Raw genomic sequence first — 18,929 nt, 5'->3', positions numbered from 1 at the left:
CATTGTCAAAAACGTTCTTAAACAGTTTGACAAATTACTCTGACAGGGGTCAGGCCACTCAGTACTATAACCACTACAGTGGCTGTAGTGTTCTTGGTGTTATGAGTGTTTATTTAATCCTTCCAAGGTCAATAAAATATCTACCATTCAGTTGTGTAATAACAAATATCCCAGGAGGTACTTTAAAATTGGCAAAAGCTAAATAATTTCTAATTGAGTAACTCAAAAGAATATTATAAAATGTAAACCGTTGTTGATCAATACTTAAACACACGTCATATTATATTAGTAGAAAACGGTTTCTTTCATTTTGATCAAACTAAGTACGTTACACAATCTCTAATTTACATATAGAGTGTCCCTGCTCACTCCACAGTTTAATAACTATGAATATATAATTTGTTAATCACAGGCAATACTGAAGATAACGATCATATGCTAAAGGCCTGAAGGCATTGACTGCTTATCCCTAAAATGCACACACAGTATATTGGTGCTTTATGAGGATGAGGATTAAAGGCTCCAATACTCTCCAGGGTCAAGGAATGAAACCATTTGTGAATGGTGAAATTAAGAGAGTCTATCACAGTCTTGTCCAAAGCAATATTTCGGTACCATCCTGTACATGCGCGTCCGTAGGAATTTTTCCAGGGGGGGCCATAATTATGACATCCATGTTTGATCCTTTTTTGACAGTGTCATGAAAGGGAAGGGGCATAGTCATTATCACAAAGCCAGGGTGAATAGTGTTTTCACAACTATGGTTTCAGGAATATATGTTTGTATTCCAGACACTAAAGTGTTCCTTTAAGCAAATTAAAGGAGCATTCTGGTCACCATAACAACTTCAGCTAAATGAAAATGCTATGATGCCAGGAAGCCCCTGGCTGCTCTCCTTCCGCTCTCAAATGGTTTAACCCCAAAGCCTTCCTCCAGCTCCAGGTCGCTCAGTGGTATTCGGCTTCTGAAACGGGGTGTCAGGAAGTGCAGATTGACGCCAGGCATGGGTGCTGCAGATTGGCTTAGAGCGTCAACTGACCACTCTAGCCAATCGCTAGTTCCCGGTTCATAATTTTTTATGACTGGGAGCTACTGATTGGCTTAGAGTGCCAGCTGACCGCTCTAGCAAATAAGCGGCACTCTGTGCGTCCTGACACTCAGTAAATAAAAGTGAACACATTAACACATTTTTTTTTTACCTGGGGAGATGAGAAGGTCCAAAGTGTCCCTGCTAGGCCCAGGTACCAAAGCCTTATGATGTGGTGGCCAGAATAAAGTGGAGGGTTTACTTCACTTGTCCTTCCTGCTCCAATCTCCCTTTCTTCTCCTTCATTTGACGCAGTCTTCTTTTACTTCTGACACTGTCTTCTCTCCCCCCATGTTTCCTTCTGCTCTTTTACTTTTTGCTACTTTCTGCTTATTTTGCACCCTTCTGCTCCTTTCTCTTTCTGATCCATTTCTGCTCCTTGCAGACCCTTTCTGCTCCTTCTCCTACTTTACCTTTGTGCTCATTCTGTCCCTTCCTGCTCCTTGCAAACCCTTCCTGCTCATTTACTTTACCTTTTGTGCTCCTTGATGTCCCTTCCTGCTCATTTATGTTACTTCTCTTTTCTGCTCCTTCCTGTAGGCTGCCCCCCATGCCTCACTTCCCATATATATAGCCTACCACCCATGCCTCACTTCCTTGATCTATAGGCTGCCCCCCCCCCCACGTGGACACCCATGCTAGGGGGTATAAATGTTCTTATGCTCAATGTATAAACAGGAATTACTGTAATGCATTCCTCTGCATAGAGCTGAGAAGCGTTCCAGCACTCACTCGTCACCGAGCTGAAAAGCGTTCCAGCACTCACTCGTCACCGAGCTGAAAAGCGTTCCAGCACTCACTCGTCACCGAGCTGAAAAGCGTTCCAGCACTCACTCGTCACCGAGCTGAAAAGCGTTCCAGCACTCACTCGTCACCGAGCTGAAAAGCGTTCCAGCACTCACTCGTCACCGAGCTGAAAAGCGTTCCAGCACTCACTCGTCACCGAGCTGAAAAGCGTTCCAGCACTCACTCGTCACCGAGCTGAAAAGCGTTCCAGCACTCACTCGTCACCGAGCTGAAAAGCGTTCCAGCACTCACTCGTCACCGAGCTGAAAAGCGTTCCAGCACTCACTCGTCACCGAGCTGAAAAGCGTTCCAGCACTCACTCGTCACCGAGCTGAAAAGCGTTCCAGCACTCACTCGTCACCGAGCTGAAAAGCGTTCCAGCACTCACTCGTCACCGAGCTGAAAAGCGTTCCAGCACTCACTCGTCACCGAGCTGAAAAGCGTTCCAGCACTCACTCGTCACCGAGCTGAAAAGCGTTCCAGCACTCACTCGTCACCGAGCTGAAAAGCGTTCCAGCACTCACTCGTCACCGAGCTGAAAAGCGTTCCAGCACTCACTCGTCACCGAGCTGAAAAGCGTTCCAGCACTCACTCGTCACCGAGCTGAAAAGCGTTCCAGCACTCACTCGTCACCGAGCTGAAAAGCGTTCCAGCACTCACTCGTCACCGAGCTGAAAAGCGTTCCAGCACTCACTCGTCACCGAGCTGAAAAGCGTTCCAGCACTCACTCGTCACCGAGCTGAAAAGCGTTCCAGCACTCACTCGTCACCGAGCTGAAAAGCGTTCCAGCACTCACTCGTCACCGAGCTGAAAAGCGTTCCAGCACTCACTCGTCACCGAGCTGAAAAGCGTTCCAGCACTCACTCGTCACCGAGCTGAAAAGCGTTCCAGCACTCACTCGTCACCGAGCTGAAAAGCGTTCCAGCACTCACTCGGCACCGAGCTGAAAAGCGTTCCAGCACTCACTCGGCACCGAGCTGAAAAGCGTTCCAGCACTCACTCGGCACCGAGCTGAAAAGCGTTCCAGCACTCACTCGGCACCGAGCTGAAAAGCGTTCCAGCACTCACTCGGCACCGAGCTGAAAAGCGTTCCAGCACTCACTCGGCACCGAGCTGAAAAGCGTTCCAGCACTCACTCGGCACCGAGCTGAAAAGCGTTCCAGCACTCACTCGGCACCGAGCTGAAAAGCGTTCCAGCACTCACTCGGCACCGAGCTGAAAAGCGTTCCAGCACTCACTCGGCACCGAGCTGAAAAGCGTTCCAGCACTCACTCGGCACCGAGCTGAAAAGCGTTCCAGCACTCACTCGGCACCGAGCTGAAAAGCGTTCCAGCACTCACTCGGCACCGAGCTGAAAAGCGTTCCAGCACTCACTCGGCACCGAGCTGAAAAGCGTTCCAGCACTCACTCGGCACCGAGCTGAAAAGCGTTCCAGCACTCACTCGGCACCGAGCTGAAAAGCGTTCCAGCACTCACTCGGCACCGAGCTGAAAAGCGTTCCAGCACTCACTCGGCACCGAGCTGAAAAGCGTTCCAGCACTCACTCGGCACCGAGCTGAAAAGCGTTCCAGCACTCACTCGGCACCGAGCTGAAAAGCGTTCCAGCACTCACTCGGCACCGAGCTGAAAAGCGTTCCAGCACTCACTCGGCACCGAGCTGAAAAGCGTTCCAGCACTCACTCGGCACCGAGCTGAAAAGCGTTCCAGCACTCACTCGGCACCGAGCTGAAAAGCGTTCCAGCACTCACTCGGCACCGAGCTGAAAAGCGTTCCAGCACTCACTCGGCACCGAGCTGAAAAGCGTTCCAGCACTCACTCGGCACCGAGCTGAAAAGCGTTCCAGCACTCACTCGGCACCGAGCTGAAAAGCGTTCCAGCACTCACTCGGCACCGAGCTGAAAAGCGTTCCAGCACTCACTCGGCACCGAGCTGAAAAGCGTTCCAGCACTCACTCGGCACCGAGCTGAAAAGCGTTCCAGCACTCACTCGGCACCGAGCTGAAAAGCGTTCCAGCACTCACTCGGCACCGAGCTGAAAAGCGTTCCAGCACTCACTCGGCACCGAGCTGAAAAGCGTTCCAGCACTCACTCGGCACCGAGCTGAAAAGCGTTCCAGCACTCACTCGGCACCGAGCTGAAAAGCGTTCCAGCACTCACTCGGCACCGAGCTGAAAAGCGTTCCAGCACTCACTCGGCACCGAGCTGAAAAGCGTTCCAGCACTCACTCGGCACCGAGCTGAAAAGCGTTCCAGCACTCACTCGGCACCGAGCTGAAAAGCGTTCCAGCACTCACTCGGCACCGAGCTGAAAAGCGTTCCAGCACTCACTCGGCACCGAGCTGAAAAGCGTTCCAGCACTCACTCGGCACCGAGCTGAAAAGCGTTCCAGCACTCACTCGGCACCGAGCTGAAAAGCGTTCCAGCACTCACTCGGCACCGAGCTGAAAAGCGTTCCAGCACTCACTCGGCACCGAGCTGAAAAGCGTTCCAGCACTCACTCGGCACCGAGCTGAAAAGCGTTCCAGCACTCACTCGGCACCGAGCTGAAAAGCGTTCCAGCACTCACTCGGCACCGAGCTGAAAAGCGTTCCAGCACTCACTCGGCACCGAGCTGAAAAGCGTTCCAGCACTCACTCGGCACCGAGCTGAAAAGCGTTCCAGCACTCACTCGGCACCGAGCTGAAAAGCGTTCCAGCACTCACTCGGCACCGAGCTGAAAAGCGTTCCAGCACTCACTCGGCACCGAGCTGAAAAGCGTTCCAGCACTCACTCGGCACCGAGCTGAAAAGCGTTCCAGCACTCACTCGGCACCGAGCTGAAAAGCGTTCCAGCACTCACTCGGCACCGAGCTGAAAAGCGTTCCAGCACTCACTCGGCACCGAGCTGAAAAGCGTTCCAGCACTCACTCGGCACCGAGCTGAAAAGCGTTCCAGCACTCACTCGGCACCGAGCTGAAAAGCGTTCCAGCACTCACTCGGCACCGAGCTGAAAAGCGTTCCAGCACTCACTCGGCACCGAGCTGAAAAGCGTTCCAGCACTCACTCGGCACCGAGCTGAAAAGCGTTCCAGCACTCACTCGGCACCGAGCTGAAAAGCGTTCCAGCACTCACTCGGCACCGAGCTGAAAAGCGTTCCAGCACTCACTCGGCACCGAGCTGAAAAGCGTTCCAGCACTCACTCGGCACCGAGCTGAAAAGCGTTCCAGCACTCACTCGGCACCGAGCTGAAAAGCGTTCCAGCACTCACTCGGCACCGAGCTGAAAAGCGTTCCAGCACTCACTCGGCACCGAGCTGAAAAGCGTTCCAGCACTCACTCGGCACCGAGCTGAAAAGCGTTCCAGCACTCACTCGGCACCGAGCTGAAAAGCGTTCCAGCACTCACTCGGCACCGAGCTGAAAAGCGTTCCAGCACTCACTCGGCACCGAGCTGAAAAGCGTTCCAGCACTCACTCGGCACCGAGCTGAAAAGCGTTCCAGCACTCACTCGGCACCGAGCTGAAAAGCGTTCCAGCACTCACTCGGCACCGAGCTGAAAAGCGTTCCAGCACTCACTCGGCACCGAGCTGAAAAGCGTTCCAGCACTCACTCGGCACCGAGCTGAAAAGCGTTCCAGCACTCACTCGGCACCGAGCTGAAAAGCGTTCCAGCACTCACTCGGCACCGAGCTGAAAAGCGTTCCAGCACTCCCTCGGCACCGAGCTGAAAAGCGTTCCAGCACTCCCTCGGCACCGAGCTGAAAAGCGTTCCAGCACTCCCTCGGCACCGAGCTGAAAAGCGTTCCAGCACTCCCTCGGCACCGAGCTGAAAAGCGTTCCAGCACTCCCTCGGCACCGAGCTGAAAAGCGTTCCAGCACTCCCTCGGCACCGAGCTGAAAAGCGTTCCAGCCATTCCTCGGCACCGAGCTGAAAAGCGTTCCATGCATTCCTCGGCACCGAGCTGAAAAGCGTTCCATGCATTCCTCGGCACCGAGCTGAAAAGCGTTCCATGCATTCCTCGGCACCGAGCTGAAAAGCGTTCCATGCATTCCTCGGCACCGAGCTGAAAAGCGTTCCATGCATTCCTCGGCACCGAGCTGAAAAGCGTTCCATGCATTCCTCGGCACCGAGCTGAAAAGCGTTCCATGCATTCCTCGGCACCGAGCTGAAAAGCGTTCCATGCATTCCTCGGCACCGAGCTGAAAAGCGTTCCATGCATTCCTCGGCACCGAGCTGAAAAGCGTTCCATGCATTCCTCGGCACCGAGCTGAAAAGCGTTCCATGCATTCCTCGGCACCGAGCTGAAAAGCGTTCCATGCATTCCTCGGCACCGAGCTGAAAAGCGTTCCATGCATTCCTCGGCACCGAGCTGAAAAGCGTTCCATGCATTCCTCGGCACCGAGCTGAAAAGCGTTCCATGCATTCCTCGGCACCGAGCTGAAAAGCGTTCCATGCATTCCTCGGCACCGAGCTGAAAAGCGTTCCATGCATTCCTCGGCACCGAGCTGAAAAGCGTTCCATGCATTCCTCGGCACCGAGCTGAAAAGCGTTCCATGCATTCCTCGGCACCGAGCTGAAAAGCGTTCCATGCATTCCTCGGCACCGAGCTGAAAAGCATTCCATGCGGTTCCTCGGCACCGAGCTGAAAAGCATTCCATGCGGTCCCTCGGCACCGAGCTGAAAAGCATTCCAAGCGGTCCCTCGGCACCGAGCTGAAAAGCATTCCAAGCGGTCCCTCGGCACCGAGCTGAAAAGCATTCCAAGCGGTCCCTCGGCACCGAGCTGAAAAGCGGTCCCTCGGCACCGAGCTGAAAAGCGGTCCCTCGGCACCGAGCTGAAAAGCGGTCCCTCGGCACCGAGCTGAAAAGCGGTCCCTCGGCACCGAGCTGAAAAGCGGTCCCTCGGCACCGAGCTGAAAAGCGGTCCCTCGGCACCGAGCTGAAAAGCGGTCCCTCGGCACCGAGCTGAAAAGCGGTCCCTCGGCACCGAGCTGAAAAGCGGTCCCTCGGCACCGAGCTGAAAAGCGGTCCCTCGGCACCGAGCTGAAAAGCGGTCCCTCGGCACCGAGCTGAAAAGCGGTCCCTCGGCACCGAGCTGAAAAGCGGTCCCTCGGCACCGAGCTGAAAAGCGGTCCCTCGGCACCGAGCTGAAAAGCGGTCCCTCGGCACCGAGCTGAAAAGCGGTCCCTCGGCACCGAGCTGAAAAGCGGTCCCTCGGCACCGAGCTGAAAAGCGGTCCCTCGGCACCGAGCTGAAAAGCGGTCCCTCGGCACCGAGCTGAAAAGCGGTCCCTCGGCACCGAGCTGAAAAGCGGTCCCTCGGCACCGAGCTGAAAAGCGGTCCCTCGGCACCGAGCTGAAAAGCGGTCCCTCGGCACCGAGCTGAAAAGCGGTCCCTCGGCACCGAGCTGAAAAGCGGTCCCTCGGCACCGAGCTGAAAAGCGGTCCCTCGGCACCGAGCTGAAAAGCGGTCCCTCGGCACCGAGCTGAAAAGCGGTCCCTCGGCACCGAGCTGAAAAGCGGTCCCTCGGCACCGAGCTGAAAAGCGGTCCCTCGGCACCGAGCTGAAAAGCGGTCCCTCGGCACCGAGCTGAAAAGCGGTCCCTCGGCACCGAGCTGAAAAGCGGTCCCTCGGCACCGAGCTGAAAAGCGGTCCCTCGGCACCGAGCTGAAAAGCGGTCCCTCGGCACCGAGCTGAAAAGCGGTCCCTCGGCACCGAGCTGAAAAGCGGTCCCTCGGCACCGAGCTGAAAAGCGGTCCCTCGGCACCGAGCTGAAAAGCGGTCCCTCGGCACCGAGCTGAAAAGCGGTCCCTCGGCACCGAGCTGAAAAGCGGTCCCTCGGCACCGAGCTGAAAAGCGGTCCCTCGGCACCGAGCTGAAAAGCGGTCCCTCGGCACCGAGCTGAAAAGCGGTCCCTCGGCACCGAGCTGAAAAGCGGTCCCTCGGCACCGAGCTGAAAAGCGGTCCCTCGGCACAGAGCTGAAAAGCGGTCCCTCGGCACAGAGCTGAAAAGCGGTCCCTCGGCACAGAGCTGAAAAGCGGTCCCTCGGCACAGAGCTGAAAAGCGGTCCTCGGCACAGAGCTGAAAAGCGGTCCTCGGCACAGAGCTGAAAAGCGGTCCTCGGCACAGAGCTGAAAAGCGGTCCTCGGCACAGAGCTGAAAAGCGGTCCTCGGCACAGAGCTGAAAAGCGGTCCTCGGCACAGAGCTGAAAAGCGGTCCTCGGCACAGAGCTGAAAAGCGGTCCTCGGCACAGAGCTGAAAAGCGGTCCTCGGCACAGAGCTGAAAAGCGGTCCGCCACTCCCTCGGCACAGAGCTGAAAAGCGGTCCGCCACTCCCTCGGCACAGAGCTGAAAAGCGGTCCGCCACTCCCTCGGCACAGAGCTGAAAAGCGGTCCGCCACTCCCTCGGCACAGAGCTGAAAAGCGGTCCGCCACTCCCTCGGCACAGAGCTGAAAAGCGGTCCGCCACTCCCTCGGCACAGAGCTGAAAAGCGTTCCGCCACTCCCTCGGCACAGAGCTGAAAAGCGTTCCGCCACTCCCTCGGCACAGAGCTGAAAAGCGTTCCGCCACTCCCTCGGCACAGAGCTGAAAAGCATTCCTTGGCATCATGCTGAAAAACGTTCCTGTACTCCCTCGGCACCAAACTGAAAAGCGTTCCGCCACTCCCTCGGCCCCGAGCTGAAAAGCGTTCCGCCACTCCCTCGGCACCAAACTGAAAAGCATTCCTTGGCACTGAGCTGAAAAGCATTCCGCCACTCCCTCGGCCCCGAGCTGAAAAGCGTTCCGCCACTCCCTCGGCCCCGAGCTGAAAAGCGTTCCGCCACTCCCTCGGCCCCGAGCTGAAAAGCGTTCCGCCACTCCCTCGGCCCCGAGCTGAAAAGCGTTCCGCCACTCCCTCGGCCCCGAGCTGAAAAGCGTTCCGCCACTCCCTCGGCCCCGAGCTGAAAAGCGTTCCGCCACTCCCTCGGCCCCGAGCTGAAAAGCGTTCCGCCACTCCCTCGGCCCCGAGCTGAAAAGCGTTCCGCCACTCCCTCGGCACCGAGCTGAAAAGCGTTCCGCCACTCCCTCGGCACCGAGCTGAAAAGCATTCTTTGGCACAGAGATGAAAAGCGTTCTGCCACTCCCTCGGCCCCGAGCTGAAAAGCGTTCCGCCACTCCCTCGGCCCCGAGCTGAAAAGCATTCTTTGGCACAGAGATGAAAAGCGTTCTGCCACTCCCTCGGCCCCGAGCTGAAAAGCGTTCCGCCACTCCCTCGGCCCCGAGCTGAAAAGCATTCCGCCACTCCCTCGGCCCCGAGCTGAAAAGCGTTCCGCCACTCCCTCGGCACCGAGCTGAAAAGCATTCCTTGGCATCATGCTGAAAAACGTTCCTGTACTCCCTCGGCACCAAACTGAAAAGCATTCTTTGGCACAGAGATGAAAAGCGTTCCTGTACTCCCTCGGCATACAGCTGAAAAGCATTCCGCCACTCCCTCGGCATACAGCTGAAAAGCATTCCGCCACTCCCTCGGCCCCGAGCTGAAAAGCCTTCCGCCACTCCCTCGGCCCCGAGCTGAAAAGCATTCCTTGGCATCATGCTGGAAAACGTTCCGCCACTCCCTCGGCACCGAGCTGAAAAGCGTTCCGTCACTCCCTCGGCACCGAGCTGAAAAGCGTTCCGCCACTCCCTCGGCACCGAGCTGAAAAGCGTTCCGTCACTCCCTCGGCACAGATCTGAAAAGCGTTCCGCCACTCCCTCGGCACCGAGCTGAAAAGCGTTCCGCCACTCCCTCGGCACCGAGCTGAAAAGCGTTCCGTCACTCCCTCGGCACCGAGCTGAAAAGCGTTCCGTCACTCCCTCGGCACAGAGCTGAAAAGCGTTCCGTCACTCCCTCGGCACAGATCTGAAAAGCGTTCCGCCACTCCCTCGGCACCGAGCTGAAAAGCGTTCCGCCACTCCCTCGGCACCGAGCTGAAAAGCGTTCCGCCACTCCCTCGGCACCGAGCTGAAAAGCGTTCCGCCACTCCCTCGGCACCGAGCTGAAAAGCGTTCCGCCACTCCCTCGGCACCGAGCTGAAAAGCGTTCCGCCACTCCCTCGGCACCGAGCTGAAAAGCGTTCCGCCACTCCCTCGGCACCGAGCTGAAAAGCGTTCCGCCACTCCCTCGGCACCGAGCTGAAAAGCGTTCCGCCACTCCCTCGGCACCGAGCTGAAAAGCGTTCCGCCACTCCCTCGGCACCGAGCTGAAAAGCGTTCCGCCACTCCCTCGGCACCGAGCTGAAAAGCGTTCCGCCACTCCCTCGGCACCGAGCTGAAAAGCGTTCCGCCACTCCCTCGGCACCGAGCTGAAAAGCGTTCCGCCACTCCCTCTGCACCGAGCTGAAAAGCGTTCCGCCACTCCCTCGGCACCTAGCTGAAAAGCGTTCCGCCACTCCCTCGGCACCTAGCTGAAAAGCGTTCCGCCACTCCCTCGGCACCGAGCTGAAAAGCATTCCTTGGCATTATGCTGAGAAGCGTTCCCGGCATTCCCTCGGCACTGAGCTGAAGTATTCCGGGTGTCTTTCGGCACCTGGCTGAAAAGTGTTGCAGGACTGCCTCAGGACCGGCCTGAAAAGCTTTTTGGCACTGGTTTGTACTGAGCTATAAAGCGCTTCAGCACTACGATCTGTCTCTCTCTGGTAATGGGCTATACTGCACTGCCCAGTACTAGGGAATAAAAATATTTTATCTGCTGGAAGAAGCTCAGAATTTAAAACAGATTGCGAGAGGTGCAGAGAAACAAAGCTCAGACCCATTTTCAATCCGAATTCTGATTGGATGCACCATGATTGCAAACATATTACTTAACCAGGAATGGTAAATTTAGCTTTTCTAGTTTCTGGTTTTGTCATATGATGACGTGGAGAACTATTTATAGATTTCTAGCTTACTCTAGTTTTCTCATGTGGCATATAAGCTTCTTGGAGGAATACTTTTTTTTATCTGCATGTTCACTAAATTTTAAATAGTACCTTTTACAAAATGCTGAAATTCAATTGTTGCATACATTTACGTACAGGTGTCTCTGGACGGCTTCTAGTTAACCTCCAAACAAACAGTCTGAGCCGGACCTACTATTGGTGGCTAAAAAAATTAGATGCTTCTGTATTTTGTTATGTTATAGATTATATATATTTTTGGTGCACTATTAGAGGAATATTGGATAGATATAAAGTGGTAAAATACATAGATCATTTTAAGGTTTTTATTTTCCTTGTTTGTAAAATTTTTGAGTATTTGAGTAAACATTTTTAATCACAATGTTTCTAAAGACCACCTTTAATATTACATTTAAGCAGAAGGGGGCAGTGGGTGTTATCCTGGATTTCACACAGTGCAGAATGCCTGAAGGAGTAAGAATTTTTTACAATGTGTGCTAATTAGCATCCTGTGCGCTGGAGGTATTTTTTGACAACTGTAATCGGAGATCTCACGAGATACAGCAGAGGGAGCTAAGCTACTGAGACTGAAATAGTAAATGCAAACGAACGGCTAATGTTCTCCCAACACACTTCACTGCACGGTTTAAACAGTCGAAAAATACTGCAAGATTATGTACTAAAGTGAGAATTTTAAACACTCTAGGGAAGTTGCTCTGGACTTAAAATTTGAAATTCAATTTGATATCTCAGTTTAGTAAATAGTTCTGCTCGTGTAGGAACAGGTGGCACAAGGTTCTGAAAGAGGCATTTGTCAACACGGCATCACAGCAATTATAACCTTTTATTTGTGTTCTGTAGTAATTGGGGTTCCACTCAAAATTGAACTTTTTGACTCTGTGTAGATGACTGGTTACATGGAAATGAATAAATAAAAATTTCGGCATTGTGTAATGCTTTACATCTTTACACATAGTGGATCCAATTTACCAGTCCTTTTTACTAGTATGACTCACCGGTTCGCATCATTGCATAACTCATCAACCACCAACATATGTTGGTTTTTTTTAGGTTTTGTTTAGTTTTTTTGCTGGTGTAAATGCACAATGAACGTGGTTAATCATTGACGCAAGCAATGAAACATTTTCACAATACGAGACTATAACCACATTTTAAGCAAAACAACACATCTGGGTCCCATGATGTTCATTAGTCATTTGTATTATTAAACTATTTGTATATACTATAGTATTATTAAACTATTTGTATATACTATAGTATTATTAAAGTATTTGAAACAAGGAGCTAGAGTTTAATTTTAGTCTTGAAGCCAGATGGATAGGGCATCCTCTTGTCTTGTAGGCATTAGCACACGGGAACTGATCCCAAAACAGAGCTTTTATGGAACCGGAATCGTCATCTGTCACCATTTTGCGATTAATAGATAAGAGATGTACATTGCAGGCCAGTAGAAAGAGATTACCAGCATTGGAAGCTCTGGGTTACTGGTGCCGCCATTTTATGTGAGATTTAAAATTTGCATTAAATGCCAGTTTGTGCCAGTATAACTTTGTTGCACACACACTTTTTTCTCCCACTTATTTGGCACAACTAACACATACATGTTAATTTACATTCTTTCAGCAAACTGTTATTTTGACAGCTACCATTGTAATCTTTTGATCGCTCAACTAATCCACTACTCTCTTTCATTTCAGTGAACAGAGTATCTGCCAAGCGAGAGCTTCCGTCATGATATACGATGACACCAGTAAAAAATGGGTGCCCATCAAACCGGGACAGCAGGGGTTCAGCAGAATTAATATTTATCACAACACTGCCAGTAACACCTTCAGAGTAGTTGGAGTAAAACTTCAAGATCAACAAGTAAGTACTTTTGCAGTGTTTGCATTTGGCATTTATAAAAAATGTGATTGAATTTAATACCTCCTAGGCATCATTTTAGTCCATGAATTGACCATACTTTCTTTTACCCTGAGTACGTGCATGATATTATAAGTGCAGTTTGGTTGGGAGAAATTTAAAACACAAATATGAACACTAACTTTGGCCAGGGTTTGTGATTGAGTGGCTACAAACATTTTTGAATACCCTGGGTGTTTTCCTCTTTTTGCAAATCGTGATGGGTTAATTTTCATTCCTGGGCTGCCATATGGTCTCAAAGGCAACATAGGCCCAGCAAACCAATCTGGAAGAAACTGAAAAGGAAGCCCTACATTTGATCCTGTGACTTTCACAAAACCACAAAACCATGATGGGTATTCTACTCGTAAGATTGCTGAACACAAATATGTGTATTGTATTGCAGTAAAAGCTTACAGTATGTACAGTTAAAATGCCACGCAGAACTTAGAACAACTTTTTTTTTTATAGATAAAATATTTCATGTGAAATGAAAGCCCGGTTTGTCTTGAACAAAATGGTATACAATAAGTGTGGATACACTTAATATTAAAGAAAAATTATGGTTGAACAAATATAGATTTCAAAATCTAGGTTTTGTTTTGGTCAGAACTTGGGCAACTGCCTCCGTCTTTATGGGGTTAAATTATCTGTAAAATTGTTGGAATGTGTTCTATAGTGTTAACATAACACAGACATTTTTTTGTACGCTCTGCTTATGTGAAGTTATCGCTGTAGATCCACTCTAAATATAGATTTCCTGTATATAACAGAAAAAGGACCATGCTGGGAAAGCGATCTTTAAATAAAGAAGTATCAATATTTGGAGTGCTTACCACCGCTTTTTAGTAGAGTTCCAATCCAAAGTCCTTAATAGAAGCGATAAGAAAAAAACAAACACTCCGAAGTGCGTGCCAAGAAACAGCGTTCACCAAGAAAGTTATAAAGAAATTTTACAAGTATTATATATATTTTACTGACAAATTTACAGGAAACCTGGGGGTGGACAACAGCCATCAATAAGTAAATAAACCATATCTTGAAGGGAACAGTCACTTCTGTAGAAATTACACATTTGGAGGGACACACAGTACGGTGTTGGGAATACAAGCCTGTAATCATAACTATAAAGTGCTTTTCTCTTTATTTAGAGATTGATCCATCCCCCCTCCCCAATCTTAATTAAAACTGGAAAAAAAAAGTTTACATTTTCCCCCCTCTGAGTCCCTGCAGCAGCTCGATCTGCCTCGTGTGACATCATGACGACTCTTCTTAACCCCTTAAGGACACATGAAATGTGTGACATGTCATGATTCCCTTTTACTCCAGAAGTTTGGTCCTTAAGGGGTTAAAGGAAAACTATAGCCCCCTGCAGCGCAGAAAGGGTTAAAAACCCATAATTAACTTACCTGAAGCAAGCGGTAATGTCCTTCGGCGCTGGGTCAGACTCCATCTCCGCTCCTCCTCCCGTATGTCAGCGACCTAATGTGCATGCGCGCCGAAATCGCATTAGGACAACCCCATAGGAAAGCATTGAATCTATGTTTTCCCTGGGGGTTTTAGCGAATGCTAGATGTCCTCATGCAGAGCGTGAGAACGCCCAGCGTCAATTAGGCGACTTGACTCGGAAACGCCACCAGAGGTGGGGATAACCCTGCAAGGTAATTGTTGCAGTTTCACAATAACTACAATAATTACCAGTGCAGGGTTAAACTGACAGGGACACTGCACCCAGACCACTTCAATGAGCTGAAGTGGTCTGGATGCCTACAGAGTCTCTTTAACATCCAAGTTAAAGCTCCTCACAGATGTTTTGGGGATGAAAAGTGAGTGCGTGGTCAGCACAAACTCCAATGACATATGGGTTAGCTATGAGAATGGAGTCAAACTTTATTCTCAAAGCTAATGCACCTCTACTGGCTTTTAAAAAGACCACTACCATGGGGTGTGTTTAACCCTTTAATGCAAACAGTGCCATATTTACTAATCAGTGATGTTTTAGATTGCAGGGTTAAAATGCACCTAGACAACTTCATTGAGATGAAGTGATGTGGGAGCCTATTAGTGGTCCTTTAAATAAAACGTTGCAAATTGCATATAACTTGTACTAAGCTATTTATTTATTTATATGAAGGCATTATGACATTTCTTTATTTTATTCATTTTCTTTTCTAGGTAGTTATAAACTATTCACTTGTAAAAGGTCTGAAATACAACCAGGCCACGCCAACGTTTCACCAATGGAGAGACGCTCGACAGGTTTATGGCCTGAACTTTGCGAGCAAGGAGGAGGCCACTGCGTTTTCCAATGCCATGCTGTTTGCGCTAAATATCATGAATTCACAAGATGGAGGTAAAAATATGTGTTTATATTATATTTAATATACGGTAATATAATATATAATCCACAAATCGGGTTTTCCTAATTGGAAGAAAAAAAAAAAAATCAAAAGTAGTGCAGTAGTTTGATTATTTTATTCCCTTATTGTAGAAAGAAAATAATCTGGAATTTTGCAACCTTATATTTTTTATTCTATCATTTCCTGTGGGAGTGGGAACTGTCTTTTCTTTAGTGGGATCTGAACTTGAGGATCTGTGAGTCATTGGATTCAGTGCATTGAATGTGTGGTGTATATTACCAGGATTATTTGATAAAGAAAAAAAACTAAGATAAAAGTTACCTGCGCTCTTTCCCAAATCCCTATGTATATTTAAATAAATAGAGGTTATTTAGTTACTCCAATGGCCATTAGAGGGAAATGCCCACCTGCCACGTCAAGGCAAACCTCTTAGGTGGGTCCTACACTAACCATCCAGAGGCTCAAGGAAGCAAGGTGAATGGTTAGTGTAGGACTCACCTAAAAGGTTTGATTTGTTAAATAGGCATAGGGATCTGGGAAGAGCGCAGCTAACTTTTTTGTTTTTTTACTGTATGTATTGAGGCTGATGTGTACTATGGTCGTTGCTGCCGCCCAGGAGTAGTGCGAGTTTGAGCACAGGACTTGTTTTTTTGAATTTGTATCCTCATTTGATATAGACTCTGAAGAAGAAAAAAAAATATGGCCTTTAACGAATTTGGTGCCTTGCAAATGGACAACTGGTCAATTGTTATTTACTAGACTCCCTCAAACAATGTTCTTCAGTTTGAGGCTATACAACAGTCTTGAGATTTCTCACTGAGAGTTATTGAATTATTGATTAACTCACTTCAAATAAAGCTGGGTATGATAAAATTCTGAATAAAACCATGATAACATTCTGGCCCATTGGCGAGTTCTGGAAGTGGGTTGAGTTGAAGGGTTAATCCAGAGACCATGATCAATTTAGTGATTTAAGGTGGTCATGGTGCTTGGAGTCTGTATGGACAATGCATCGCTTTAAACCTCTGCTGCTGCAGGTGTAACTCCACCTCTTGCAGCATCACATGGGTGTCATCAGCCAACTAGGAACTAAAGATCCTTTCTAGCTAATGTCCATTCTGTACAAGTTTCTCAGCCAATGAAGAACGACCACTGCAGCTTCAAGCTTATGCAGCTCTGCTGAAGCCAAAGGCATGTTACTAGACCACAAGGGAGCATCGGAGGCAAACCTCGGTATGGAAGCACACCATTGCTTTACAGTTTGCCCCATTAGTGGAGAACTGGGCCAGGATAGTCCTGGCATCATAACCACTACAGAGGGCTCTAGTGGTAATGATGCTTGAAGTAACATTAAGAACATTTTAATATAGATGGGTTTGAATCAACTTTTTTTTTCATGGATTTTTAACTTAGAAGGTCCAATCTGATCTAAAGATTGTGATGAGTTTTAATCGATTGAATGGTCAGAGTGATCTTCACAAGTCAAACTCAAAATCTCAACCTTTGTGAATTACTTAAAGGGACCCTGAAAGCACTTTTGCGTGCTGAATAGCTTTTGTGTAAAGAGTGTGTTCTATTTTATTCATTTGGAAAAAAAAAAGTGCAGATTACAATAGAAATTAACACTTTTATAAATAAATAGTTACACCCCCATGGTTTTCAAGCTGGCAACAGGTCCTGTTACTTCCTGGTTTGGTTAGCTCAGTGGAGCTAAATTCAAGAGGCAGCAATTGCTCAGAGCACCTGCCCTGCAAATACTTCTTATTGAGCTACAGTGGGAAGTCTGTGATTGGACAGCCACAGCAAGTCTAGGTAGAGGCTTTTGGGAGGGGCGGGGGGTTTCTAAAGGCTGCAGGCAAAAGATTTGCAAGGTTTGGAAGCTGTTTTTAGACATACACCCAATGCAATTAAATGCACGCAAGTTTTCATTTGGGGTATGTCTACTTAACACAGATTTAAATGATTTTTTATTTGGGCAGTGGAGTGTTCCTTTAACCAAATTCACTATTAGGAGAGGGATAGAAAATGTGGAAGACCATTTACGGTGTTTAATTATTCTGGCTTTTAAATAAACAAGGCCTGCATTCGGTTTCTTTATCCCTTGATAATTTCTCTGCAGATGTAATTATAGTGTAATACAGTAATTTGCTAAATGCGGTAACTTTGTTTGCAATGTTTATATACGGTTATAATGCAACCTTGTAAATGGCCATAGCCAGACATTTTAATTTAATGAGTTGTGGCTATTACAGAACATTTTAAGAGGCTTCATGATCTTCTGAGAAACATTTGTTACTGAACAATTAATTTAAAGTGACACTGTTTGCACTCAGACCACTTTATTTCAATAAAGAGGACTGGGTGCCATGTCCCCCGGCAGCACGGCATTTCACCACACACTAGCCTCCCTGTGCGTTCCTATGGGAAAAGAAAGGGATTGGCTGTAATCATCGATCTCGATGATCTCCACCAAGGAGGTGGGACGAGTCATGGAGACTGGTGCTGAGAGTGAGAAAAGGGTAACTAAAACTACTTTACCTCCTCCCCCTCCCTGTAGGTGGTAGTCACCTAAGCGGCCACCAGGAAACTGTAGCATTAGGAATACACATTTGTATCCTTAAAGGGACACTTTAAACACCCAGACTACTTCAGCTTATTGAAGTGGTCTGGGTGCATATTCCTTAACCCTGCAAAGGTTTTTATTGCAGTTTTTTAGAAACTTTATTACTTTGTGAGTTAACTCCAAATCTAGTGGCTGTCTGCCAGACAGCCACTAGAGGGACTTCCTTGTTAGGCGACCTTTGGTCGCTTGACGCTGTACGTCCTCACGCTATGCAGTGTCACCCGAATTCCCATTGGAAAGCATTGTATGATGCTTTCCTATGGGGGAAGTCCTAATGCAAGTACAGGAATTGGAGCACATGCGAATTAGGTCTCCTCTGCTGACGTCAGTGGAAGCAGAACCTGTACCAGCACCAAGGGACATCAGCGCTGGACTCAGGTAAGTGACATTTGTGTACCTTTAACACTTATTTCATATAAAACCACAGCTACTATTGCCGTTTTATACACCTAACAAAAGGGGTACACAAATCCTTTTGTAGCATGACACGTGTCATGTGCTGGTCGTCCTTACTGTTAAAGTCTATGTATGAATATTTGTCACCATTTAAAGGAGGGCTGGCAACAAATGTCCGAATTTGTAACTGCGCCCACCCATGCCATAAAATTGAAAATCAATCCTTGAAAACAAATGATACAATAATAAAGGATTTAATTGAAATGGTAAATAAGACTAAATGGTTACTATTATAGCTACCATATAAATGTAGCAAATTATACCATGTCCAGAATTAAAACTGAATTTGAAAAATGTAAGTGAAAATAGACAAACTGGAAGCATGTGCAATGCTAGCGGTGTTATCAGCTTGGCTATTTTGTCCCCATATATTAATTCCCAACAATTCATACTTTAGTGAAGAACTCTCTGTGAATGTTTGTAACTGTGCCAAGTGATAAGGTCTGTATCACTTGTTTTACATCAGAGAAATGGAACGCTACAGCGTTGGGAATACAATCCTGTATTGGTAATGCTACAGTGCCCCTGTGCCTAGGTTAAAAAAACAACAACAACAAAAAAAACAGATGTTGCCCTCCCGCCCTCCCCCCCCCCCCCCATGTGCAATAAAAATTAAAGGGATCCTATAGTGCCAGGGGAACAAAGCAGTTTCCATGTACCTCGGCGCTGGGTCAGGCTACGCTCATGCTCCTCCCCCTCAGTCAGCTGACAGGGGAGACCTAATGCGCATTAGAATGCACGCGCATTAGACCTCCCCATAGAAAAGCATTATTCAATGCTTTCCCATGGGGAAAATCTGACACTGGAGGTCCGTGAGAACG

The 18,929-nt window shown here is 48.8% G+C and overlaps 1 protein-coding gene across 11 annotated transcripts in view; it reads left to right on the top strand.

The window, feature by feature from the left end:
- EVL (Enah/Vasp-like) overlaps nt 1–18,929 on the top strand; it is a 183,736-nt gene that overhangs the window by 116,515 nt on the left and 48,292 nt on the right. For all 11 annotated transcript variants that reach the window (XM_063439139.1, XM_063439148.1, XM_063439147.1 and 8 more), the window contains exons 2-3: nt 12,465–12,633; nt 14,845–15,022. In XM_063439139.1, the coding sequence (XP_063295209.1) occupies nt 12,465–12,633; nt 14,845–15,022 (347 nt within the window). The remainder of the gene's footprint in view (nt 1–12,464; nt 12,634–14,844; nt 15,023–18,929) is intronic.

The sequence above is a fragment of the Pelobates fuscus genome, chromosome 13 (genome assembly GCF_036172605.1).
Source record: "Pelobates fuscus isolate aPelFus1 chromosome 13, aPelFus1.pri, whole genome shotgun sequence".
NCBI lineage: Eukaryota > Metazoa > Chordata > Amphibia > Anura > Pelobatidae > Pelobates > Pelobates fuscus.
This window is presented reverse-complemented; position numbering and strand designations above follow the sequence as displayed.